The 25,198-nt window shown below is 39.5% G+C and overlaps 3 protein-coding genes and 1 non-coding gene across 7 annotated transcripts; 3 read left to right on the top strand and 1 right to left on the bottom strand.

The window, feature by feature from the left end:
- Positions 1-518: 518 nt before the first annotated feature.
- Positions 519-2,303, top strand: LOC115747646 (fasciclin-like arabinogalactan protein 7). Of its 2 annotated transcripts, none has more exons than XM_030683871.2 (2): positions 519-670; positions 1,267-2,303. In XM_030683871.2, exon 2 carries the CDS (start codon positions 1,317-1,319, stop codon positions 2,082-2,084), a length of 768 nt encoding a protein of 255 aa, XP_030539731.1. In that variant the 5' UTR covers positions 519-670; positions 1,267-1,316; the 3' UTR covers positions 2,085-2,303. The 2 variants fall into 2 exon arrangements, with proteins under 2 accessions (XP_030539731.1, XP_048127688.1); XM_048271731.1 differs by having other exon boundaries at positions 656-670; positions 1,183-2,303.
- A 1,516-nt stretch (positions 2,304-3,819) lies between these two features.
- On the top strand, positions 3,820-3,893 carry TRNAI-AAU. The gene has a single exon. It is a non-coding gene; the product is annotated as a tRNA-Ile (tRNA).
- A 1,093-nt stretch (positions 3,894-4,986) lies between these two features.
- LOC115747613 (protein ENHANCED DOWNY MILDEW 2-like) lies at positions 4,987-19,156 on the top strand. 3 transcript variants are annotated; one of them, XM_048271728.1, is made up of 19 exons: positions 4,987-5,180; positions 6,349-6,781; positions 6,874-6,970; positions 7,317-7,367; positions 7,495-7,634; positions 9,919-10,018; positions 10,110-10,208; positions 11,186-11,433; positions 11,767-11,856; positions 12,172-12,429; positions 12,592-12,739; positions 12,835-12,936; positions 13,151-13,243; positions 13,858-13,899; positions 15,375-15,485; positions 16,878-16,949; positions 17,116-17,234; positions 17,316-17,379; positions 18,194-19,156. In XM_048271728.1, the coding sequence occupies exons 2-19, from the start codon at positions 6,369-6,371 to the stop codon at positions 18,944-18,946; spliced, it is 3,000 nt and encodes a 999-aa protein (XP_048127685.1). In that variant the 5' UTR covers positions 4,987-5,180; positions 6,349-6,368; the 3' UTR covers positions 18,947-19,156. The 3 variants fall into 3 exon arrangements, with proteins under 3 accessions (XP_048127685.1, XP_030539692.1, XP_048127686.1); XM_030683832.2 differs by having other exon boundaries at positions 4,988-5,180; positions 11,953-12,429; XM_048271729.1 differs by having other exon boundaries at positions 4,989-5,180; positions 6,535-6,781; positions 11,953-12,429.
- Positions 19,157-21,184: 2,028 nt separating this feature from the next.
- On the bottom strand, positions 21,185-25,198 carry LOC115747614 (growth hormone-regulated TBC protein 1-A). The gene is made up of 8 exons (XM_030683834.2): positions 25,061-25,198; positions 24,442-24,934; positions 23,374-23,490; positions 22,746-22,924; positions 22,575-22,668; positions 22,392-22,469; positions 22,181-22,282; positions 21,185-21,586 (listed from the first exon to the last, which is right to left on the bottom strand). The coding sequence occupies exons 2-8, from the start codon at positions 24,922-24,924 to the stop codon at positions 21,452-21,454; spliced, it is 1,188 nt and encodes a 395-aa protein (XP_030539694.1). The 5' UTR covers positions 24,925-24,934; positions 25,061-25,198; the 3' UTR covers positions 21,185-21,451.

The following is a 25,198-nucleotide window of genomic DNA, read 5'->3' as shown; positions in this document are numbered from 1 at the left end:
TACTAGAAATAGTTATGTTAAACCCCAAGGAACAACATCCTCCATCTTTGCGAATAGGATTAATACCACAAAAAATCCCAAACTGGTACACTTATAACAAAATTTATTCTATATTAATTTTTGACCGGTGATAAATTTATCCCAAACCGGTACACTTGTAATAAATTTTCTCTCGGTTAGTTTCTATTAAATTGGGTTAATATCACGAAAAATCTTGAACTGATATCTGTGACAAATGGAGGTAAAAAACCTAAACTGGTACGTCCATCAATTGCCACGTGTTATCTAACTCAGTAATTTAACGGTAGATTTAATGATAACTAACGAAGAGTAAATTTGTCACACGTGTGTCGCCTTGGAGTTTTTGGTGGTTAAGAAATTAGTTTGGATAAATTCGCGAGAGGTTTATCATTTTGAGATTTTTCGTGATATTACCATTGGAAATATTATGTAACACGTGGGTCGTATGTACCAACCCCTCTGGCTATGCAAGGCCTCATATTTACCTCATCTCTGGCCAGTAACACTTGACCCCATCTCAGCAATTTTTCTTTTCTTGCCACTTAGAAAGCTCCTATAGCTGCTTGTCTCCCTCCTATATATATATTGTCCACTGCTAATCCGTAATCCATTCCTTTCTTCAGTGCCTCTCCAAGCTCCTCCTTGTCGGGTTAGTATGGTCGTCTTTCCTCCGGCATTGCTCTTGTTTGGTGCTTTTGCTCCATGGCTACAAGCATTTTGATCATAGTTTGTGGTTGTCTTTCTGAGTATTCTTGTTTTATCACGTGTCTTTCTTTGCTTTTTAAGTTCAAGTAAGCTTCATCTCTTTGAGCTGACATTAAGGCGAGATCTGGAAAAAAAGAAAGGAAGGAGTGAGAATTATCATAAAGAAGAAGAAAAAGATCTTTGTAAGGTCTAAGGGGCGTTTGATCTGAGTTTTACACTGGTTGTTCTCTCACTTTCTGGTTTTTTTTTTTTTTTTTTTCTATTTAGCAACAAGTACAGAACTGCAGAAACTAGCTTCTGTGATCGATGTCGACTTGGTCGCCAGACCAAGCATGGCCTAATGTCCTCTTTAGTTCCGATCGACTAGTTTAAAGCAGATCTGCATCTGTGCCCATAAGAACTACCCTTACTGCATTTTCTGCTTCAAGCTTAAGACATGTGTAACATTTCTTATAGGGGGGTGGAGGTGGAATCTGACTTTGGATTGAGGTCTTAAAGATCGGCCCTTTCTCTGTAACATTCCTCGGTTCATTGTTACAGGAACTTGGAGTCTTGGCATTGGAGGAAGCATCCCAACTTACAAGAACATAATGGAATTACCCTTTATCTGCATCGTCAGCTTGACTCTCCTGCTATCGATATCTACATCATCACATGCTCAAATCGCCAAGGCTCCTGCCCTCAGCCCAACGCCTGCACCGGCCCCGGCCCCAGATTTTGTGAACCTCAGGGTCTTGCTCTCCGTGGCCGGCCCCTTCCACACCTTCCTCAGCTACCTTGAATCCACCAAAGTGATCGACACTTTCCAGGATCAAGCCAACAACACCGAGGAAGGCATTACCTTATTCGTTCCTAAGGACAGCGCCTTCGCATCTCAGAAGAAGCCGTCCTTGTCCAACCTCACTGACGACCAGCTCAAGTCACTCTGCCTCTTCCATGCCCTGCCTCATTATTACACTCTGTCCGATTTCAAGAACCTCAGCAATATGAGCCCGGTTAGCACGTTCGCGGGTGGCGAATACACTGTCAACTTTACAGATATCACCGGAACGGCGCATCTAAGTTCTGGTTGGACTGATACAAAAGTTAGCAGCAGCGTGCATGCTACCGACCCTGTTGCGGTATACCAAATTGATAAGGTTCTCCTTCCCGAAGCAATATTCGGAACTGATATTCCTCCAACTCCAGCGCCTGCACCAGCTCCAGATATTAGCCCAGCTGCAGATTCTCCGTCAGGAGTATCGGAAACCGGATTTTCATCTACAGCTTCGAAGCCGAGCTCCTCTCCTAAATTGAGCAGCAGTTGGAGTCACTTGGTCTTGGCTGCTTCAAGTGGTATGCTGGTGGTGCTACTTTGAGAGACAATTCATGTCCGGATGATTAAATCAATTTATGTCCAAAGGGTTTTTGGATTGTTTAATTTATGTTCATTTGAAATACCATTTTTCCGACACGTGTTGTTGACATTGTGCATGGGATGTGATTTATTCCAGTATTGTAATACTTAAAGAAAGATAATACATACATTTCATACTGTTGAAGATGAATAAGTTCATGTAAAGTTAATTGGACTGTTATTTCGTTTGCTGAAGAAGAAATTGCATCACAGGTAACATAATCCAGTGCTCTATACATGGGGATCTTTCAAGCATCTGGCTATACCCTTTCAATCTTCAGGATTGTTCAAGGTGGGAAATAATTTACAGTCCAGAAATCATTGGCGTAGTTTCTTAGTCTTAAGGTAGGAATTTGCCATCATTTTAAGCAAGTTCATTCATCATGAAATATTGGCGACTAGGCCGCCGCCGCAGTCATCGACAAGGTTAAGTTTCACTTTCAAGGCCTCGAACATTTTCAACGAGCGAATTGTCGCATAAAACTCAATGAAAGCGCGAAAACTGATTACACAAAACTATGGGAGAATTAGAGAAGTCAGGGATCAGCGACTTAAAGCTGCGTCTTACCCATTTTTAACGGCGTCAAGAAAATCGCAATTCGCCCGGTCAATGAAGCGTTTACTTCACCCAACCCAGGGCAGTATTTTACCTGTAAAAGTGACATTTTACCTGAATGTTCTATACAAGGAAGTTTTTCCCCTTAAGATCTCCATGAGGTTAATGGCACTTAATGATCACTGATTCCACTGATCTTGACAGAAGAACCACCTCATTCAGCGAGCTTTCAATCAACATGACTTCCAGCTTTTGGTTTAAGTTTTGAATAATGCTGAAAGTGGCATGCTTGTGTAGAAGCAATGATCATAATAATTGCTTGCCAACTGGAAAGTGGACGGCGATGCTACCATCAATGCCCCTCTCTGCATTTTGCTTAGTATGAAATGCATTTTACGGTGTGGAAAGTGCAGGTCTAACTTAGAAGGTACTCCACCATCGTTCTGTGCCCACATAATAGTCTAATGTCGGCATTATTAACAGAGGCAACGGGGACGAGCATCGCTCCCTGCCCCCGGTAGCTGGTCGGATCCAGGTTAGAGGCTCTACAGAAGTCAAGACTTATTCGCTTTTCCCTGTGTGGACCTAAGTTTTTGCGCGATCGATTGGAAAGGTCGCGGAACGAAAAAAGCGTCGAGGATGCGAGCATTGTTTTGGTAGAATGAAGATGAACAGAGAAAGGAAAGCAAAGGGGAAATTGCATTGTCATTGCATTCTCCCTTCGGATGGACCGCACATACTCATTGTCCACAGCAGGACACAACCAACCAACCAACCAACCAGCTCTGCAATCTATCACCAACAACATCAAAAGGATCCCCACGAGAGTATTCACGTGTCGCACGATGATTCTAAATTGCATCGAGTGAGGCCAGGATGGATTTTTCACAAAAAATAGCACGCTCATCTTTGCTTTTCTACGAATGACAATGTGCCGCGTGTCATGATTTTACCGACTAAGCTACGAAGGTAATAAAGACACGACGAGCGTTTAGCTCCGTGGAATCCCACATCCAAAGCAATCCCAGATGTGTTTTGCAGCCAATCGCTTTAGATCTAAGCACTCGGTAGTTCCTTTTCCAAGCTGTTTCATCCTTTCGCTAACGGTTATTAATGTAAAACTTGAAGAGATCAGCGAAGTGGCCTATTAGCTCAGTTGGTTAGAGCGTCGTGCTAATAACGCGAAGGTCGCAGGTTCGAGACCTGCATGGGCCATCCTTATCCCCCTATTTTTTTTGGCCTTTGATTATGGCATTGCCTTGACCGAGACTCCAGACGTAAAGTTCTTTCCGTTTTATCCGGATTTAGGTCAACTTCATTGACCTCGGTCTAATCATTCATAAACATAAAGCTTTCCCAATAATGACCAATTGAACGAAACGAGATAATGGCTCGTGCAAAAACTAACAAAGAACGCGGAAGCAAATAAAGGTGGGTTAATTCACTAAATTAAACCCCAACCGTGGGTTGAATTTCAACTATGCCCTGAACCTTTTTTTTTTTTTGTTAAAAAAAATCACAAACTTTCACTTTAATATAAATTTTGCCCTCATTGACCATCCATCCAAAAATAGTAACTCGTTTTTTTTTTCTGAATTATTAGTTCTATTGTTTCATATGACGGAATCGTGGGTTCTAATAATAAACCTCTAAAATCAAAATCTCCTCAAGTAGGACTCAAACATACGCCTTCTTGATTTTCGACTCAATTCGTTCCTTCGAACGCACTTTGATCAGTGCAATAGGATGCGTCTATTTATCTATCTTGACTCGAATGAAAGCAGATAAGTGATCTTGTTGATAATTTTTGAGAAAGTAGTGTGGATTTTTTTTTTTTTTTGTTATGGATGTTAATGAAGGCAGACTCGAGATTAGAGTGAATTTTTATTAGATAAAAAAATCGTGGCAGGACTGAAATTGAATATAAAGTTTGAGGCGTTTTTGGGGAATTAGTTCTAATAAGGATACATAAGGAGAATTATCTTGCAAAATCAGAAAAAAAAATTGGAGGTCGAAATTACCGTGGACTCCCGCAAGCTAAGACCAAACTAAACGTCGCGGTAGCGCTGGCGATTAGCCTTGAGTAGGGACATATTGGTAACTTCAGCTGGAGAAGAAGAAAGAGAGTATGAATTAGGAGGAAATTACCGTGGGCTCCTCTAAGCTAGACCAAACTAAACGTCGCGGAAGCGCTGGTGACGAGCCTTAAGTAGGGACATCTTGGTAACTTCCAGTAGGGCGGTTGGGAGGGAAGAGCAAAGGACGACCAAAACCGTTTGTAGCAAAAAGCATGTCCTGCTGTCGCCTCGTCCTTCCGCAGAGTTTCATTCCCTCAATCGCTCGCTCCCTTTCTGCATCGGAAATATTTCCATCTTCCCCCCTACTCTCTATCTCTCTAGAAAACACTTCACCGTCTTCTTTGCCAAATGCTTTCTAGGGTTTCACTCTCGAACGTTGAGTGAAGACGTCTGGTCTTGTCGCTGCAGTATCTTGTCAGCTAAGGTACGTTCTGGCCTCGTTTTTATCTCCCGTCGATGGTGCTATTTTCGGGCGTCGTCTTCGTTTCTGCGAAGAAAATGAGGCTGCTTGAGCTTGCTTACTGAGTCGTTGTTCGTCGAGAGGCGCGAGATGTTTCGTCTGAGTTCGGAGCTATGTCCCTGAGTGCTATTTTCGTCTCTACATTTGGTTCTCCAAATGACGGTGAAATGCGGGAGCTATCTGTCCTCTTTAGCCGGCTGTGCGTGCTTCGGCCATGAAGGAGCACGGATGAACTGGCGATTGGACGTTTAATCTTCCACGAGAGTAGTGTATTGCGTGCTCCTTCGTGTTCTTGCATGTGAGGGGATTTCAAACTTCGACTATCCCAAATAGTGTCACGAAGTTCGCGAATGTCCTAGAAGAGGTGCTTTGACATGGATCGTGTATGTGCACAATGAGACTTACGGCTCGGTCTGCATTTTTAGACCGAGAACTGGGGGTTTCGTTTCTAAACGGGCAGGAAATGCCTGGGGAATTACGTATTGTTGCCATATATTCACTGTATCTATGTCTATCCCTATATCTACCTGCTGATTATTTAAAGAGGGGATGTTCCTTTCGTCTGTCGGTATTCTATCCACTATGTCTTTCACACTCATGGAGTTGTCACTTTATTAAGAACTTTTTATAGTTCAATTTAGTCCGGCTGATTATTACACTAGTATCAGTTCTTTAGTTTGTCATATTTCAGAGCCATCTAAACTTATCTTTCTTTTGACCTTGGTCAACTGAAAAAACAACCGTACGCACATGAGGGCTTGGAGATTGGTTGGTGTAATGCAGTCTGATGGTTTGTCATGTTCTTACTTCAATTGCTGCATGAATGGCATCCCCATTGATGGCCTATGCTTGGGGAGTCCTCAGAACATGGTAGATAGTGAAAAACTGAAAGAAGGAAAGAGAAGTCTATGTGCATATGTATGCGGGTGTGCTTGTGAAATTATGTTAGTTCTGAATCTTCTGATGTGTCTGTATAATGTGTTACATTTTAGTTTCTTTTCACCCCAATGCGAAACATTTTCCAGGTTTTTTTAATTCCTTGCTGTCAAGGGTGTTTAATCATTTTGAGTTATGCTACTCTGCTCACCATTGTATTTCTCATGAGAATTGCCTCTTCTCATTCTTGAGACAGGCTAAGAATCAAATCTAAAAATGGAATCTTCTGACGAAGAGGGTGAAATATTACCTCATGTGACGGACTATCATCTTATTGATCATGAGAACAAGCCTGTTTCCTTTTCTGTTTTGCCTCTCCTGTGGTCGGACGATGATATTTCAGTTGAATTGCAAACTCAAGTACACTTACGTGGGATGGTAGATGATGGGCTTCAACACATCTGTAAGGAGGTGACTGCATGGAAGTATGAACTCTCCTATGTGCATCCTGAGATCTATGTTCTTTCCAAGGATAAGAGGTGGCTACAGCTCGACAGTCCGAAGAAGTCGTTTCACCAAACTATAAGAACTATTTTGGTTACTGTCTACAGTCTTCATTTTGCAAAGAAATCCCCCCAGGAGTCTTATGTATCCATGTGGAGTCATTTGCAAAACCTGAAAGCTTTCAGGTTTGTGTGCCTATCTGTACATTTGCAGTGACAACTGTACACCTGTTCTACTTGTTTTTTTTTTTTTTTTTCAATTCCCTACCATATTTCAGGAGGTATGATGTCAAACCTTCTCATGAAGATCTGTTGGATCATGTACCATTGATCATGGAAGCTGCCAAAAGAGATAAAGACTTGGCGAAATCTGTGGTGTGTATAGTAACTTATGGTTTCTTGAGAAGATAGTGGGGCAATGGTCATTTTTATTTCCTCATATCAATCGACAAATTAGAGAGAAGCCGAAAAATGTACCAGAAACCTGTTATCATTGTTTAATTTCGCTGAGCAGCATCTAACATTTACAACTGAACTGAACTGAACTGAAATAACCTTCTCACGATGTTTCGGAAATTCTAGAACACAGGTATAATGATTCTTGATTGATGAATCAGAATGTGAGAACCTAGAGAAACTAATTTCTATTCTCTTTTGGAGGGGGTCCATTAGCAGCCAAAGATGATGATTTTCCCTTTTTTTTTTTTTTTTTTTGGTGCAGTGTCTGGTCACTTTTCTCGAGGAACATCAGGCCCATAGACTTTCACGAAAGGTAATATGCTGGTAGTGTGCAAGTTGCTTTTATGGATGTCATATTCTATCCCCCTTCCCCTTCTCTCTCTCTCTCTCTCTCTTACTTCTGTGCTATTCTGCAATATTATAATCATTTAATTTAACAGGACATTCCAGCTGAAAGAAAATCCAACTTCATAGTAGCCAATAATGATAATGGCGGTACCTTGGATTCTCAAGACGAAAGTGAGGAAGAATTTTTTGATACAATGTGTGCGATTTGTGATGATGGGGGAAAAGTACTTGCGTAAGTAGTAGTTTCCTTTTCTATTTCTGCAAAGTTAGTTAAAATGCTACACATTTGTCAATGTTGATGATGAACAACAGGTTTGTGCGAATGTGAGCTTGGTGGCGGTAATCCTTCTTACTAATTAATTGTACTGCATTTTGCTGCATGCATATTGATTTCCCTAATAACTATGCATTTAGAAATATGATTCTGAATGTACTTTTTTAAAGTTATACCAAGGAAAAATGCTGACACTATGAAACTCGAAGGTCATATGCTCTTTCGCTATATTCTTCATGTTTGATCTAGGGAGTTCTTTGTAATATGGAGAAGTCAGTGAAAATGCAACTCTCTTGGCAGTCAAAGTTGGTGAAAAGTAATGCACAAACTCTTTACGTTATAGCCTCTTTCATTAGGTGCATGTACTCCTATCGCAGCATATGCATAAGACGGGAGTAACTAGCAAAATGTAGAAGATAAAGACTTCAATTTGACTAACAAAAAGAAAACAGTTTTAGTTGTTAAATTTTCCTCCACCTTCACAGTTTGATATCTTGGAGCTTGTAAGTAAATGAAGTATTATTGTTAGTACCTCAGCATTCTCATTCTTAATGGCAAGAATGGACACCAAGTAAGAGTTCACTTGGCAGCCCCACCTGCAACTATGATCATATGCTTCATTCTGTCTGAATTTATGCATTGTGCTGTACGGATGCTATACTGTGTTATCTCATACATTATATGGAGTGGTTCTCCAAATTATTTGGTCGATTTGTCCTCATACTTTTCCATGATTAAGTACGTGAAAATACATGTTTTTTTGAAGGAGTGTTGTCAATCATGAGATGCCGACTTATCCATCTCTATATCCTCTGCCTCTTCCTCTTTTGTGGAATATCAATGTCAATTTATGCGAATTTTCTTTTTGAGAGAATGTTAGTAGTTAATAATTATTTTATAGATCCAATTGTATGAATTCTCTGCATGTCTTGCAAAAGCTCTATGGACATATCATAAGATTTTAAAGTTGCAAAATCTTTTAAAACTCCCATGCAATGCTCTAACCAGTTTCAGAAATTAATTTGTAGGGAATATAACGTCTTTATCTCTTTAAGGAAGTTTATACTCTCACTTTATGATTAATCCGACTCTCTAAACTCTCCTTACTTTTTATTTTCTTTGCAGTATGCTAATTTATTGCACACTACATCCCTTTCATAGGGGGCTTAATGTGCAAGTCCCAAGCAATGTGACATATTCAATTTTGTGAAAGATTTCTCCAATGATTAAATATGAATGCATTTTTTCAATGTATATCCTAAAGTGTTGGCTAATATTATGCACTAAAGTTGCTTGGCACTAATTCTTCTTCCTTCATTGGACTTGTCCCTTGGGGACTTCCTTGTTCACGCATTGGAGCTGTCTGATGATGGTCAAATGGATAGATGTACATCGATCCAACGACGATGCTCATGTCATCTTATTCTTTTATACTTATCCATAGTGCCAATTTAATTTTCATTTTTTAGATTAGCCTGTAGAATTGGACCTTTTAGGATTTCATTTTTTTTATATAACTATCCTAGTATATGCAATAAATCACTTTGACAAATTGTTATTTCACCAAAAAAATTCACAGATTAGGAATGATACATCAAGTAGCGATATATTTGTACTAGCCTTCCATCAACTACTATTGCATATAAACTCATAGCGATGCACTGTTCAATTTATCTATGGGTCATTGAGTCATATGTGCTTCTATATCGTAATTTGAACCATCAGGTAATTTGGCTATCAAATATGCATTTCCATGTGGTATATTGCTAAATGACTTTTTAAATGGACAGAGTCAACTGAGATGCAATATTCTCTTCTACTATTAATAGTAATGGACTCCATGTGTTACGATATATTTTGTAGACTGGTTGACATATCAAATTCACAAACAAAAAAGTACATAAGAGTAACTTCGACCTTAGACTTTGCAAATGTTGCTTGTAATTATTTCTCCTCTGATATCAACCTATAGCTGTGCCTATTATGCTTTCAAGTTATTAGATACTTTAGGTTAAAACGAGATTTATATTTATATTCTCCAGCTATTATTAATATAATTTTAGCATTATATAGAACAACCAGGGAGAAACCATATAATACCCAGAACATGTTTTACCAAATTTATTGCCCTTTGTGGAGCACGTGGTTATTTCGCTTTCTATACAGAGTAGTTCTTAATGAGTGGATTAATTCAAGGTAGTAGGCAGTTTGTAATAATGTTGCTTCTTTCGGTTTTGTGTAGTTGTGAAGGGAGATGCATGAGATCCTTTCATGCGACTTTAGGTGCTGGGATTAACTCTTCGTGTAAAACTCTTGGCTTCATCGATGATGCTCAAGTCGAAGTATTGACTACACACCTTATTCCCGTTATGTTTTCTAATGTGATTTGACTTCATCTGGTTCAGTTTTACTAGAGTATATAGTTCCGTGCAGGCTATTCCCAGATTCTTTTGTAACAACTGTAAGTATAAAATGCACCAATGCTTTGCATGTGGAGAGTTGGGTTCTTCTGACAGTGCTTTAGGTGCAGAGGTATGCTTCATGAGGCTTGGACATTACTTCAGATCTGAATCCTTTGGAGCATGACTAGCACACTCTCGTTTTCTTTTCTTAGATTAATTGATTCTATGTTGCCTATTCTGCCTTGAATCATCTCGTCATCATTTGGCTCTGTCCTTGTGGTGTTTCTTATGCATTCGAATCGTCAATGAGAAAGAGAGACTAAGAAAATGTATAAAAAGGTTTGTCTTACACCGTATCAAGTTGGCTTTGGGAAAGCTATTCCATTTATATTGTCATGGATTCTCATGAAATCTTGTCTAGCTTATTTGTGTTATGCTTTTCCTTGCTCTACTGATAGACGATTATAGAGCAGGAGGCACTGAAAAATCGGTTTTGTTATCTTGGAGCCATTCTGCAAAATGGTGGGGAGCTCAGTGGGGATGATATCCCATGGATACAATTGAAATTATTTGATATCTTCATAATGCTGGGCTGCTAAGTATCTACATGTGCACAAAAGGAGTGTGACTTGTGGCAAATTTTCTAGTGTAGTGCTCTGCGGACAATCAGGAAAGGACAGGTTAATAAAAGGGCCTAGAGGAGAAAAGGATGATTTAGCCCCAATTCAACATATTGTTGGTGAGGCTATGGTGGTTGGTTTGGAAGTTTGTGAACATGCTCTAGATGGCAGATGGAACATTACGATGGACACGTAGTTTAAAAAGGGGAGAGTTGAAAAGATCTGGGTGGATATTGTGAATAAACATCTTGGTTGCCTGGAAGTTAGCATCTGTTCAAGATGCATGGAGCCAATTGCACCTCTTGGGAAAAGGAGAGGTGGTGGTAGTAGTGAAAGTTGTATTTCATATTGTGTATCTGCATGGACTTGCAACATCTCATTTGTTTCGTGGCTATAATGCTTCACATTTTTGCTTCACATATTTGCTCAGTATTGGTTAACACATTTGCTCACTGCTAATTTCAATATATTTTCGCATCTGGTTTAGGTTTTTCCTTGTATTTCTGCAACTTGTGGCCATTTCTATCACCCAGAATGTGTATCACAACTGATCCATCGCGGTGATGAAAGGCGGGCTCAAAAGCTTAAAGAGAACATTGCTGCAGGCGAATCATTTACTTGTCCAGTTCATAAATGTGTTATTTGTCGGCAAGGTGAAGATAAAGAGGTTCATGAATTGCAGTTTGCAGTCTGTAGACGCTGCCCTAAGGCCTACCACAGAAAGTGCTTACCTCTGTATGTTCTGGTTGTTTGCCCTATCTCCCATGCATCTTCTAAAGAGTTTATGCTTGTGAAGATATAAGATATGCCTCATGTGATTACTTAGTTTAAGCCCTTAATACTAATGAGTATCAACTCACCTCTAACTAGAGTTGACGGTGTTGAGTTTCACCCACATGTTTTTTTTTTACCTATATGTATTGTGTTGGCCAGCTGAAGGTTCTAATCATCTTGCCCTTCAGAGCAAACAGTTGTGTAATCAACATTAATGATGTTACAGGTTACTATTCATTAGTTGTTAAGAGGAAAACTTTTTTATCTGATTTTCATTTACTTTCCCTGCTTCAGGTCTATTTCTTTCATGAGTGATGGAAGTCAGAATATTATCCAAAGGGCTTGGGAAGGTTTTTTGCCAAAGCGAATCCTTATATACTGTAGGTAAGTTCCATTTCAGTATAACCTCCGATAAGATAAGTAGTGATCCTTGTAGAGTGAGCACTTGAATGCATATGTGGTTTAAATCATGTTGACCAGGAATCATACCATAGATAGAAGGCTTAGGACACCAGCTAGAAATCACTTAAAATTTCCTAATGGTGGACTGAAGATGAAAGGGATGCTTACTTACAAAGTGGGCATTGATGATTTGAAGAGAAGCAACACTTCTGAAAATCAAGCAAAGGAAAAAGCTGTTGCGAAGATGCCAAAATCAGTTGATGACGTTTTTAGAAAAGGTAAAATTGGTGTTGTCAGAGAAAGTTCAAAAATTGGAGCTACAACAAAAGTAAGCAGAATTGATGCTGTAAAGAAGTCATTGACGATCAACAAGTCCCTAGGTAAAAAAGGTGGAAAGTTCATAGTGAAGAGAAGCTCACAGGAAGACAGTGTCTCATCATCTAAGTCAGTGCCATATTTGGAGAAGAAAAGGCGGAAGATTATGCCTAGCTCAATCTCAGATAGGACTGTGATGGAAAAAGAGAGAAATTCCGCAAGCAGTGCAATGGAAGATCGGTGATCCATCTAATCCTTTCTTGTCATGAATTTGCTGCTATGCAACCTCCTCTTTCAATTAATTTTAATATGCCTACATCCAAAGACAAAGTCATAATATCCCACTTGCATTTGATACTTATTTCTTGTGTCGCAAATTGTTTTTCTCATTCTGTCATACAGAATGTTGGCTTTTATTGAGCAAGCCTCTTGCGAATTTAATGCCGAAAGATTAGCGGGGAAGCAGAGCATATCCGCATCACATGCTCCTGGTTCAAAGTTCATTTTGGACAAGACCATAACACTGAGCAAGGTCGAGGGCTTTGTGAAGGTATCTCCTACTAGTGCAGTAGAGCATCTATATGTACTTTCTAGTGATATGATCAGCCTTCTTGTTATTGAATTTCTTTCATGAACTTTCTGAAGGCGATTCGAACAGCATTGCAGAAGCTAGAAGAAGGATGTGCAATTGAGGAAGCTAAAGAAATATGTGAACCAGGGATCCTCAGACAGATACTTATATGGAAGGTCTAAGTGATTTCGACTTGCAGCTACTTCATGGTTACATTTGTGCAAGATGTGTTTGTCAAGACTTTGGATAGCATATACGTAGTCTTGACTAATACTGAATGTGTGCATGTTGATCTGGACTTGCTTATTCTGGGGTCCAGCTAGTTTCAGCATTACCTTTTCAGATGACTAGTAGCTGTAGATTACTGATTACTTGCTCATGTGTATCCAGAAGAAGTTGAAAGTGTATCTTGGACCATTTATTCATGGTCCACGCTATACATCATTTGGACGCCATTTCACTAAAGTGGAGAAGCTTCAGGAGGTAATTCATTCCCGTGTTTTTTTCTTGCCAGTGTTACCACTATATGGCAATAGCCTAACAGTAGAAGCTGTATTATTAAGTAAATTGCATCTTAACATTCTTTTCAAGGGAGAAGTCTGCAGGTGATAACTTCTTTTGATAGAAACCATGACCTTTCTATTGCCAATTATGGCAGAAAAATGTGAGGGAGCTCTATGCTTTGATTGGATGGGGTGGGGAAAGAAAATGGGAGAGAAATTTGAAAAGGAAAACAAATTTTCCTCTCTTCTTCTTCCCAGAAAATTTCAAATTCTTCTGAATTTTCCAGTTAAACTTTCGTTCCCCTGTTTTTCTTTTTTTCCAAATACAGTCAATTTCATCAAATGTGGGACCTGAGGTCATATAAATGCCAGCAGACTGAACCTGTTATTACTTATGGTTTGTCCTTTTGCCTTGAGCACATTTTGTTGGAGGTGATTGTAGAGCTTGCATGAAATCTTATTTTCCTTTTCCCTCACGTTCTGTGTCCACGAAATAATACATGGATGTAAATTATGCAGTGCACGCTGTCCATAGATGAATGGCCGTCCGCAAATTCAGTTTTCTTACCAAATCTTATGGGCTTTGTTCTGTAGATTGTCAATAGGCTCCAGTGGTACGTGCAAAATGGGGACACTGTAAGAGCACCGTCCTTTATTTTTTCCATGCTTCACTTGATGCCTCTATTTTTTGTCTTCTATTTCAGTTTCCACGGCCTGTTCTTGTTGTTCTGTTATTATTACTTTTGAGGCTTGGCTTTAAGTAAAAACAAGCTACTGTAGATTCTGCACTGCACTCTCTGGGTGCATCAAGAAGGAATCTCTGGATTCACCGTTCATCTTAAGCGGGGCCAGGCTGGGGTGAGGGGCGGCTAAACATCTAAAAATTTCTTCCAGTTCAGTCTGTTATGTTTGCAACATGATTATGTTGGGCCCCCATCACTTTCCAACACTTATACCACTATCATGCTGCATCAATTTAATAGCCCACGAGGTTTGCCTAATTCCATTTCATAGAATTGGAAATCAGCAATTCCTCAGCCACATTGCCCCATTCATGCCCCCAGAATTTCTTCTTCTTTTAGGGTCCAGTTGATAATTATTCATCCTAGATAAGCTTTTCTCAATAAGTTGTGGAGTAGGTTCATAGCTAGTTGAATATAATTTCTTTCTCATTGGCCAATATCCAGGCAATTTGGTGAGACATTGCTGAGTGTCATACAGACATAGTCCAATTCTTGGGGTTTCCTTCTATGAATTAATTACTCTTATGAAATTGTACTAGCGTACTCTTCCACAACATCCAAGCAATGCAATTCTGTCCCTGAAATGAATTACAAGTTAAGGCGCGAATGATAACCATTTTTGTTTTTCTATTCTGTAGAAATCCGTTTGGGAAAGAAATTTCATTTTTCTATTTCTGGAACAAAAATTGTCCCAGAAATAAGCTTGAAACACAAATGAGAAGTTAAAATTTTCAGATTTACTGTTTTAACAGAAATGAGAAATAAGAACTCTTCTCATCGCTCACTCCCTCTCTCTTGCGTCCTGGTTGCTGGTTTGCTGTCCACCAGTCGCCGGATCGGCGGCCATCGGTCGCTTGTTCGCCATCCACTAGTTCGCCGGTCTACTGTCCACCAGTTCGCCGGTCCATTAGTCTGCGATTGCTGGTCCGCGGTCCACCGGTGACCTCCGGTCGCCATTCACTGATCGCCAACAACCCCAGAAATTTTATGATGTCATAAACGAATTTCTGTTTCGGGAACAAAAATTTTGTGCCGTTATCAAACGAGTTTATTTGCTCAGAAACTCGTCCAAAAACTAGAAATAGAAAAATCTATTTTTGGCCATAAATTGATTCCAGAACATAATGTTTATCATTCGCGCCCTTAGACAATCCTGCCAGTTGATGGGAATGTATCAATGTATAGTTTTATGATTATGTTAAACTTTTCCAGATGTTGAAACATCTGATTACAGAAAATCTTCCTAATCAGAGGGTATATTTTTTCATATATTTGATGATATGTAATCAAAGTGGTTTCTAGTTTTTTCCATATATGTGCTGCTGCTTCTCAAGTTGGATTTGTTTTACGCCGTTTTTCTTTGGGCAGATAGTGGATTTCTGTTGTGGTTCTAATGAATTCAGTTGTCTAATGAAAGAAAAGCTCGACAAAATAGGGAAGTGCTGCTTTTTCAAAAACTACGATCTGTTCCCTCCCAAGGTAAATCTTGACTCTTTCACATTGTAGTACTTTTTCACAAGGGAAATGTTCCTTTCTATGCGTCCCGTGCACGTTATTATTTCCTTTTGGTAACAGACTCTTTAGAAGTTCACTGAGAATCATTGGCTCGGCCATCTATTAGCTTTTCTCATCATAGAAGTTTCTATAGCAAGTTTCTATAGCAGTAACGTCATGAAGAGTGGTTTTTTTAACTGGAATTTAGATATGATAATTGCGAAGAGTGTTCCATTCCTTTCACATTTGTCATTTTGGAGGTTTTTTAGGGGGTGAAATCCTTTTAAACATTGAGATAATCTTTTCATATCGCAGTTTCATATTGGAGATGCAGTGGTGATTGATTACATCTTAATTTTGTCCACCATATTTTGGTCATCGTGTTCTCCTTTGCTAAATCTAGGGTTTTTTTTACATGGACTTGTATATTATTGTCCATGTGTCAGAAACTAGAAACTGAGACTTTTTTTGAAGCTGAATGTTTAAAGAACTGGAATCGAGTGCTAGGCGGAGTGTTAGAGTAACTGCTGTGTCTTGTAAGTGACCAATACATTACAGCTTGTCTCACATGATGGTTGTTTAAGGAAGTTTATTTAAGGAAGTTTATTCAGTTATGTCATCTTAGAACTGTGGGCAGTTCTCATATAGTCTTGATGATAACCTTGTTCTTACCAAAAATTCAAATGAAGGTTTTACTAGAACTGTTGGTGGTAATCTTTGTGTGATTCTTGAGGTTTGAGATGCCTAAAAGTTGTTAAGTACTGGTTTTCTAGAAGGAAGTTTGAGATATTGTAAGATCACTCTAAGGAGCTAGAAATAAAGACACATATATAGGACTTGGCATCAACATTTATTAGTAGTCATATATATTTCGGAAAATCGAGGAATTGATTTGTGAAAGTGGAGGTTTGACAGTTAAACATCTGATCCAGCTATCGAGGCCTGGTTAATGAATCCATAGCAACCAGGCCAATAGTTATTACATGAAAGCATTGCATTGTTTGTCTGCTTAAAACATTCTTGCTTAGTTGATTTTGGTGTAATAGGATTTTGTTACCGTCAATCCTCAATATTAATCATCTGATCCACTTACCAAGTCCTTGGTTTGATATTGCGGTTACTGCTCAATTGTTGATGGCCTATATGCAAGCATTGGCATTCTGTGTTCTCTAAAAACCTGCTTGACTAAGGTGGTTTTTGTGGGTACTATTTAATTATGTCATTTCCCTCCGAGACATAGTCTGTTCCTAGCTGGAATGGTCGTTTGTTTTTTGTTGTTACTTATCACATCAATATTGCTGAAATACCTCACTTATTCCATGTGGATTAATTTGGACTTGTGCATCGATCATGAAGACTTGTTTGCCTTTGGCGCAGATTCTTTTTCAATTTGAGAAGAGAGATTGGATGTCTGTCAATGTAGAGGAATTACCAGATGGATCTCAACTGGTGAGGCAATTAATAGTTAGCCTTCAATCAAAATCGTGCATCCAGTAGGAATTGAACCTACGAATTCGCCGATTATGAGTTGGGCGCTTTAACTATTCAGCCATGGATGCTATTAACATGTACTGGAGCCTCATTTATTTGCCCCATCATGTCTTTCATGGAACAGATTATGGGCCTTAATCCACCTTTTGGTGTCAATGCGTCTCTGGCAAATCAGTTCATCAAAAAAGCTCTTACATTCAAGCCTAAGCTCCTCATTCTTATAGTCCCACGAGAAACCAAACGGTGAGGACTTGTAGTTCCTTATTGTTTCCGCAGTTTTGTTGAACTGTAAGCTGAAGTACGTCCGACTTCCGTTCATGCCAGACTTGACATTGGAGCCGATCCATATGATTTGCTTTGGGAGGACTGTGAGCTGCTATCGGGAAAGGTATGTTAGGAATTCATGGCATTTGCATTCAATATAACGCAGGCAATTGGAAATGATTCCTGAATTTCATTCAGATGAATGAGGAGTTGTAATGTTTATTTAAAGACTCTGAATGCGCTGAGATAAAATTAGGCTTATTCAGGTCGAATCCCACCTCTCCTATGTTCGTACGCCGTGGTCGTTTTCATTGTCCTTTTTGTTGTCATCTCCTCCTCTTCCTATACACGCTTTCTCTTCCTCCTCCTCCAAGCTCCCAAAAATTTACTTAGTGACCGATATTATGGTTTCATGATATAACTTTTGCCTGTAGCTAGCCTTATACACTAGAGGTAAAACTGCAATTTCCATAACTTAGTTTTTGTTCAAGGTCATTTGTCAAAGAATGATCATAGTATTCTCCTGAAATTACCCTTGTTTTGGTTTCATGACATTATGTTTACATTAGCTAGCATATAAATTAGTAATAAAAGTGCTATTTCCATAATGTAGTTCATGTTCCAGATCATTTGTGAAAAAATCACTGGCGTCAAGAGTACCTAGGAACTAAGATGCATCTCTTATCTCATTCAACTTGCATTTTTTGTGAAGTGTAAAGGAAAGACAGAATTGGGTATATTCTGCAGGTATAAAAGGGCACTGGGTTTGGGCAAACTGAAGGTGCAAAAGCACTCCCCTAATTAAAGAACTATTTGCATTGCACCAGATATAAATAAATAAATAAAATACTAATTTCCTGAAGTAGCTAATGGTCACAATCTTGGGAACATAATATCTTTGTGAATAGAGTTATTGTTTGAACAATCTTCTCTTTCAGTCGTTTTACCTTCCAGGATCTATTGATGTGCACAACAAACGGCTGGAGGATTGGAATCTAACAACCCCACCTCTTTATCTTTGGAGTCGTCATGATTGGACTTCCAAGCACAAGACAATAGCTGAAGAGCATGGGCATATTTCCAAACAAGAATATGTTAGACATGAAGAAACAAATGCCGGAGCAGCCATCTCAAACTATCTGATGGAAGAAAATTATGATTGCTATCAGGATTACTCCTCTGCAGTGAATGCCAACAACGATTTGTCCAGCATATTCGATGATTTTCCAGATGATGATGCCATTGATGGAGTTGGCCCGCTCATTGCCAATTCCAAGAGTTTTCTGGAATGTGTACCACCCGTAGCTTTTGAAAACCCGATGGCGAAACCGCAAGCAGGATTTTGGAATCTCCAACCGAACCATCATGGACATGTTCCCACGCAGTCCGACCATCACAGAGCTTTCGAAGTTCCAGGAATGCGACCGCCAGGCAGCTTTTGGAATCTCCAATCGAACCATCATGGACATGTTCCCACGCAGTCCCACCATCACAGAGCTTTTGAAGTTCCAGGAATGCGACCGCCAGGCAGCTTTTGGAACCAACCAAATTCTCATGGTTCCACAGAGTATGGGACGACTTCGCTGCATCTAGGAGGTATTGCTTTACCTAACCAGCAATCTGCCTCGCAGCCATTTGGTTACTGGCCGCGGCCTTCATCCTGTGAACAGCCGCCGCAGTTTCCCTTTTGATAAAATACTAAATAGCGTGCAGTTTGGACTCTCGGTGGCAGCATAACTCTGTATCTCATCTTCTTCTGATGGTGACTTGTACATGCTGTCTGCTATCCTTAAAGACCATTTAGCTAAACTAAAATCGACTTAGCGAACATAGCGTTCTTTTATGATATTTTAGAGTGGCAGGAGTTTTTTTTTTTTTTCTTCCCTAGTACATTTCTCTTTTCGGACCCTTCTCCTTCATACTTATTTGTTTTACCATCCTTGCGATGATGATGTATTTTGTTGGTTTCTAGTAATCTGTAGATATCTTCTGGAAAACGTTGTTTACCACTTTCTTTAACATAAAAATATACTTGTCATGTGGAGAAAAAATTGCAAAAAAACAAAAACATTTCTTTACGGGGGACTTTTCTTTTGAAAAAGTGTAATGGATCTAGTAACTAGATAAGGAGAATTATCAAAAAAGTCCAATCTATTGTGATTGTGTCAATTCATTTTATTTTGTTTGCCAATTGACTCTTATATCTTTTGTATTTGTGTCAATGTAGTTCAGTTGACCAATTTTGATCAGAAATTGTTGTGTGGCGGTGTGGTCGACGCTAACATGAATAAGTTTTAAATTTTCTTTCTCCCTCTTTTTGTTCATCCTCCACCCTTCAGCTAGTCATCGGAGCACGGCGATCGATCAAAGGCAAGGCCAAGCAAGGTCGACCTCGCCGATCTCTGGCGAAGCTTGCCCTCGTGTGGCTCTGGTATCTGCGAGATTCGTTGTGCCCTCATTGCCTTCGGAATCGATTAGCATTTTTTGAAATGATGAAACATAAGCAAATATACTGGGGACTAAAGAAGTCCATCATCGAAGGCAAGGCAAAGAAAAAACCCTAATCTTTTCCATGGGCAATGAGGACACGACAAATCTCGCAGAAAGCAGAGCCCCGCAAGAGGCGGCACCTGATCCATTGACCTCACACCCAAGGACCATGGCTTGGCAAGGTTAGCCTCGCTAATGGCCGGCGGGGCAAGCTTCGCCAAATAAAATAAAAAATTGTCAATAGCCCTCGTTAGTGGCTAGTGCCGGTGAGGTCCAGCAACCAGCTAGAGGAAGAAGAAAGAGAAAGAAAGGAAAAAATTAATAAAAAAATTAGAATGTTGAAAAAAATTAAAATATTATTAAAAATTATCCATGTTAGCAATTTTCGGCTAAATTTGGACGGATGCGCTGAATTGGCACAAATGCAAAAGATTTAGGACTTAATTGACAAAAAAAAATTATGACTAAATTAGCACAACTACAATATGTTTAAGATTTTTTTTGGTAAAATTCTCAAAATTGACAGTTATGCACTTTTTCTCATAGTTTGTTTAGATATGAAAGTTAGATATGATAACGAATGATTTCAGTGATATCGTTAATGGAAAAGATAAATGTCGAAATGACAAGTGACTTTGCATGAACTAGAACAAGTTCCAAGCCACCAATAAATAGTAACTTCTTCATTTAACCACAGATTAACTATTAATATGTAATTTTTTTGAAAGGTGAAATCTTTACGTGATAGTAACCTTTTCATCTAGGATAAGTAACTTCCGATAATCAGTAAGTACAACATACGTAAAAATAATCCCAGTTACCAGTTGAAAGATAAAGCAAGCTCTCTTGTATTTGTGAGTTAATCTAATTTAAGGCGGGAATGAACTCTTTGAAAATGATAACAGGCAAGGATTCTGGTTTTGTTGGAGGGACAATAGCATGAAAACCCGTAGTGAGAAATTTGAGAATTGAATTCAGACCAACTTTTGAAAGCGTTCTACTTATTGGGACTGCACATACAAAATTTAATCCATTTAGGACGCGTTTGTTTCAAGAAAAATTCAAAGTTGAGATAATATTTTTTGAAAAATGATCACTTGTATCGCTTACAAAAATAATTTAACTAAAAACATTTCGTCAACCATAAAAGTATTTAGTCATAAATTGTTATCGATGATAAAAAAGAAAATCCATTTGACTAAATTTCCAAGCAATACAACCAATTCTTTTTCGAAAAAAAGAATTTACAAATTTTGAGTTTTTCGTGAAACAAATGTACCCTTCACGTCGCGGACACAAGCCTTACAAATTTACCCCCATATTTAGAGAGCAGAGAGACTCAATGCTGTCCATGGTCAGGATAAATTTGTGTATACAATAGGGCACTGGTAGTGATTTAACCAAATGGCTGAATCTCCGCATTAACAACCAGATTTACAGGGCAAAGCAACCCTTTTTCTTGGTAACAGGATTTGCAATGTCATACAAAACGTTGGTCCTCAGACATTCCAAAATTTACACTTCCTCTCAGTGGCTACCTAAATCTACAACAGAGCCTTCACTTCTCTCTTCCCCTCTTCTTGGTTCTCAGAAGAAGATCAAGGTTACAACCACAAATTTTAAGAATTTGCATTCGGTGGGTGGAGCAGCCACCGGTTGTATCATGTCTTATATAATACAGGCCAATGAACCTATTTCTGATAATCTTACTTGTCCTCCATCTTAAGCGAATTTAATCTTCTGAGTCTCTGATCAAGCTCCGCCATTACTGCTGGCTCCTGCTTCTTCCTTTGCTTCGATAGAGTGGTTGTGGTCATTGAACCAATTTTATCGAATGCAACCTGCAAGCCGATAGGGGTCATTTCCAGTGCTAAGCCCAAGGAATTCATTTGAATGGCATACCAGAACCAAGTGATGGAAAGAGTGCTGTGAGCCGTGAGATGAACTTGGGGAAGTCAACATTGTTTAGTGCGCATTTTGCTTGATCAGTAGCGTGGTCAGATAGAATTTGGTTAACGCTCGGTACAGTGAGTGTTTCAGATGCTGGGACAATATAAATGGTCACACGAAGATAATATTGACGAGAGACCACTCAACAACAAACGAGTGATACGAGAGTAGAAAGAGTGTTTAATGGCATAAGAGAATCAGTGGTGCAAGAGTACTGGGAATTGTGAGAGAAACTTGAGAAAGTCGATGGTGTTTATTGCTCATTTTGCTTGATCACCGTTGTGATAGAATTGAACTTGGCAACGCCCGATATGATCAGTATTTCAGATGCACAAAATGGTTGCACAAAGATCAATGTGACGAGAACTGACTCAACAACAAACGAGTGAACACCTTGGACCTACTGAGCTTCATTCAATTTCATATACACAAAACAGTTAAATCTCACGAGACAAAAAAAAGTGACAAAAAGAAGAGTAACTTACTGTCAATAGGTCATCAGGGTCAAAGAGTTCGTGAGTTGTTCTCTGCAATACGTTAATTACGTCACCTACATGATGGGTTAGAAGCAGCTCATCCTCCTTCATCTGTGTGTGCAATCAGGAGTTAAAACGCCATGGCATCGTCCAGTGACTCAATCATTCAGAAATCAATTCCGCAAATAGCAGCAAATGCACAACTTAGAAATATGCACACCTTGAAGATGGCCAGAGCTACGTGAAATAGAACCTTAGCCCCCTCATAGAAAAGAATATCCCAAACTCTGAGAGTTGTCTGAAAATCAAGAAAAACAACAAAGAAGTGTCAGGTATTTAATTGGTGATGTTGTGTTTAAGAGAGTCCCTTGTATTGGGAGAGGAAGAGCATAGTTGCTCCAACCTCCGAAGGCAGGCTTTTAGAGAAGAGGCACAGGAACCACTCTGTGGCAACAAGAGATACATCGAACTCCAGTGCTTCCAAATGAGCAGCTATCCTGCACGTTCCTAGTTTTTGTTATCAAACAGAAACCAATCTAACCAAATGTGACTGCGAAAAAGAAAATAAAATTACCCGGGGCAATTTTTAGTCAGCAAGTCTTTAAAAACTCTTTGTTCAACATGACATCCAGATAAATTAGTGGTGTAGCAGTCATTAACCAACACGTTTTCTAGTAAAACAGCAAGCATCCAAAATGCATCTTCTTCTGTTTTCATCACAAGCAACAATAATGCTGCAACATAGTTTAGACCCTGCAAGAGAGCTACTGGGATCAGAAGGCTACTTTATTGCCAGTAAAATCAAAAGACACGACAAGGTGGAAATACATTAATTGAAGTTAGACTGCAAAGAACAAATTAAGACTAGTACAGGCATATATATAACTTTAGTACCAGTGGGAACTAATTTGAATGAACATTTTTTCACGCTTTTTTTTTCACATTTTGGCAAGACAACCAAGAATTGGTATAAATACAGGTGATAGGTCCTGAAAGGAGAGAGCTCCAGAACACCAAACGTGATAAACATAAAAAAGAAACATCTGTTAAAGCAAACACAACAGCCATAAATGAAGTATTTGATCCTCCACATGGGAAAAACAAAAACTGAGTGCATTTTACCCAAAAAGACTATATTCAAATCCAGGGGAATAATTCTTATGAGCAGAGACAGAATCCAAAGAATAAGACCAAGGACAGACCTGACAGTAACCAACATCGGAATCACGGAAAGAGTATCCGACTAGGACACGTCGGAGAGCAGCATGACCCTCCGGAGTGTCCAACCATGGGTGACCAGGGAAGGTTCGTGGTAGATCCTGCATGCATAAGCATGATAATAAGTAGAAGAACATGAACTAATTTCCAATCAAAACTGGAAAGAGTAATAGAAAGTTTTCTTTCTTTTGTGATAAAGTATTGATTCTGAGCATGACAAAACTAGGACAACAACTTAGACTGTCAAGGTGCATTACGGCATTCTCCTCTACATACAACTAATTACACATTAAGAAAGTTCCCGCTCAAATTAACAAGTGTACATTCCAGGGATAGTTTTATCTCTTTAAGACAAAGAAGAAACTGATGTCCAGTTCATTTAAATTCTAGAACATGCAAGAACCAGTCGCAATGTAGCAGCAGAAGAAGAGACAGAGGGCTATTTATACACACCATAAACTGCTCATTTTATTCACTTTCCCATGTGGACATCCTTCATCATCCTTTTAATGACTATAGAAGCACAACACCAAACTTATGCCTTACCTTAGGTAATCCCTTTTACTAATCCTGGCAATCTAAATTGACAATAGACTCTGATTATCACTCCAGCATTTCATATGGCATTCCATCGTATCCCAGTGAAGATCACTAGTTGCATTAATCAGATCAAAATCCTCTGGTTGCTGGTAAATGACAGATTCCCGTATGAAAAGACTTCTATAAGAATGAACTAAAGCAAATTAGAAATTGACACTCTCACCTAATTAACCAAATCTAAATGGAAAATGAAAGCAATCACATAGCAATTCTTCTACAGGCAAAAGAAAACATAAACATATGGTGATCTTTCTTTATCAAACTAAACCATTTCCATAGGCACATTTAGCATACCACTCCCTCACAAAGGAGAAAGTAATTAGCAATCAGAAATGCAAATCCATTCGCGGCACAAATTAAATTTTGCACAGGCGATCTGGCGAAACCAAATCCAACCAAAATTCGCAACAGACAATTTCACGAGCCCATTCAAAATCCGAACTTGTACTGACATGATCAATCTGTCTCGTAGCAGCCGTGACCTTGCCCTCCACAGCCTTGATCAGATCATTGTAATAACTCTCCGGCACGGTGGACTTCTTCTTCGCAGCCCCGGAAAGAGAGAACCAGACCTTAGGCCTCAGAACCGGAGGAATCCCCTTCCTTATCAGCCTCTTCAACGTGATCGCGTTGGCCAAAGCCGATATCTTGAGGGACGATTTGAGCGCAATCCCATTCGAAATCTCCGGCTGCAAGTACCAATTCGCGCCTTTGCTCGCCTCGAGAGCCCACCAAACGCGGCCTTGCTCTCGGACCTTCTCCCTCACCTCGTTCAAGACATTAACATCGTCCACATTACCTTCCACGGTGAACCCGTAGAGGTCTTGGAACTTGACGGTCAGATTGGCCCTCCTCGAATGGATGCTCGGCCTCAAGATTGGGATTTGAGACTGCAACTCGAGGGCCAGGTCCCTCTTGCTCAGCGTCCCATACATTTCTTGATCTCTTATCGATTCGTGTGGAGATGGATCAAGAAAACGAGAATGGGTTGACAAGAAAAGACGGGAAGAGAGAGAGAGAGAGAGAGAGAGAGAGAGAGATGGGGATGGGTGAGGGAAAAAAAAACCCGACCTTGTCAACGAAGAAGAAGAAGAATCAAACCCACATGTCCGAAAACCATGAAACGGCCCCTCACGGGATTGGTGAGAGAAGGGTTAAAGAAATCGGTGTCTTCTTCCTGGGAATGGAAGCGACGAAGGGGGTGTCGCT

The sequence above is a fragment of the Rhodamnia argentea genome, chromosome 10, assembly GCF_020921035.1.
Source record: "Rhodamnia argentea isolate NSW1041297 chromosome 10, ASM2092103v1, whole genome shotgun sequence".
NCBI classification, from domain to species: Eukaryota; Viridiplantae; Streptophyta; class Magnoliopsida; order Myrtales; family Myrtaceae; genus Rhodamnia; species Rhodamnia argentea.
The sequence above is the reverse complement of the archived record's forward strand: the minus strand, read 5'-3'. Positions and strand labels throughout refer to the sequence as shown.

Coding starts and splice junctions, on each gene's coding strand:
- LOC115747614 (XM_030683834.2), bottom strand. CDS start 24,924: ATGTATGGGACGCTGAGCAAGAGGGACCTGGCCCTCGAGTTGCAGTCT. Junction 22,283..22,391: donor TAGCTCTGGCCATCTTCAAG/GTGTGCATATTT, acceptor TTGCACACACAG/ATGAAGGAGGATGAGCTGCT. Junction 21,587..22,180: donor ACCCTGATGACCTATTGACA/GTAAGTTACTCT, acceptor ATCGGCTTGCAG/GTTGCATTCGATAAAATTGG.
- LOC115747646 (XM_030683871.2), top strand. CDS start 1,317: ATGGAATTACCCTTTATCTGCATCGTCAGCTTGACTCTCCTGCTATCG.
- LOC115747613 (XM_030683832.2), top strand. CDS start 6,369: ATGGAATCTTCTGACGAAGAGGGTGAAATATTACCTCATGTGACGGAC. Junction 11,857..11,952: donor CGAATCCTTATATACTGTAG/GTAAGTTCCATT, acceptor CATGTTGACCAG/GAATCATACCATAGATAGAA. Junction 17,380..18,193: donor GTGAGCTGCTATCGGGAAAG/GTATGTTAGGAA, acceptor CTTCTCTTTCAG/TCGTTTTACCTTCCAGGATC.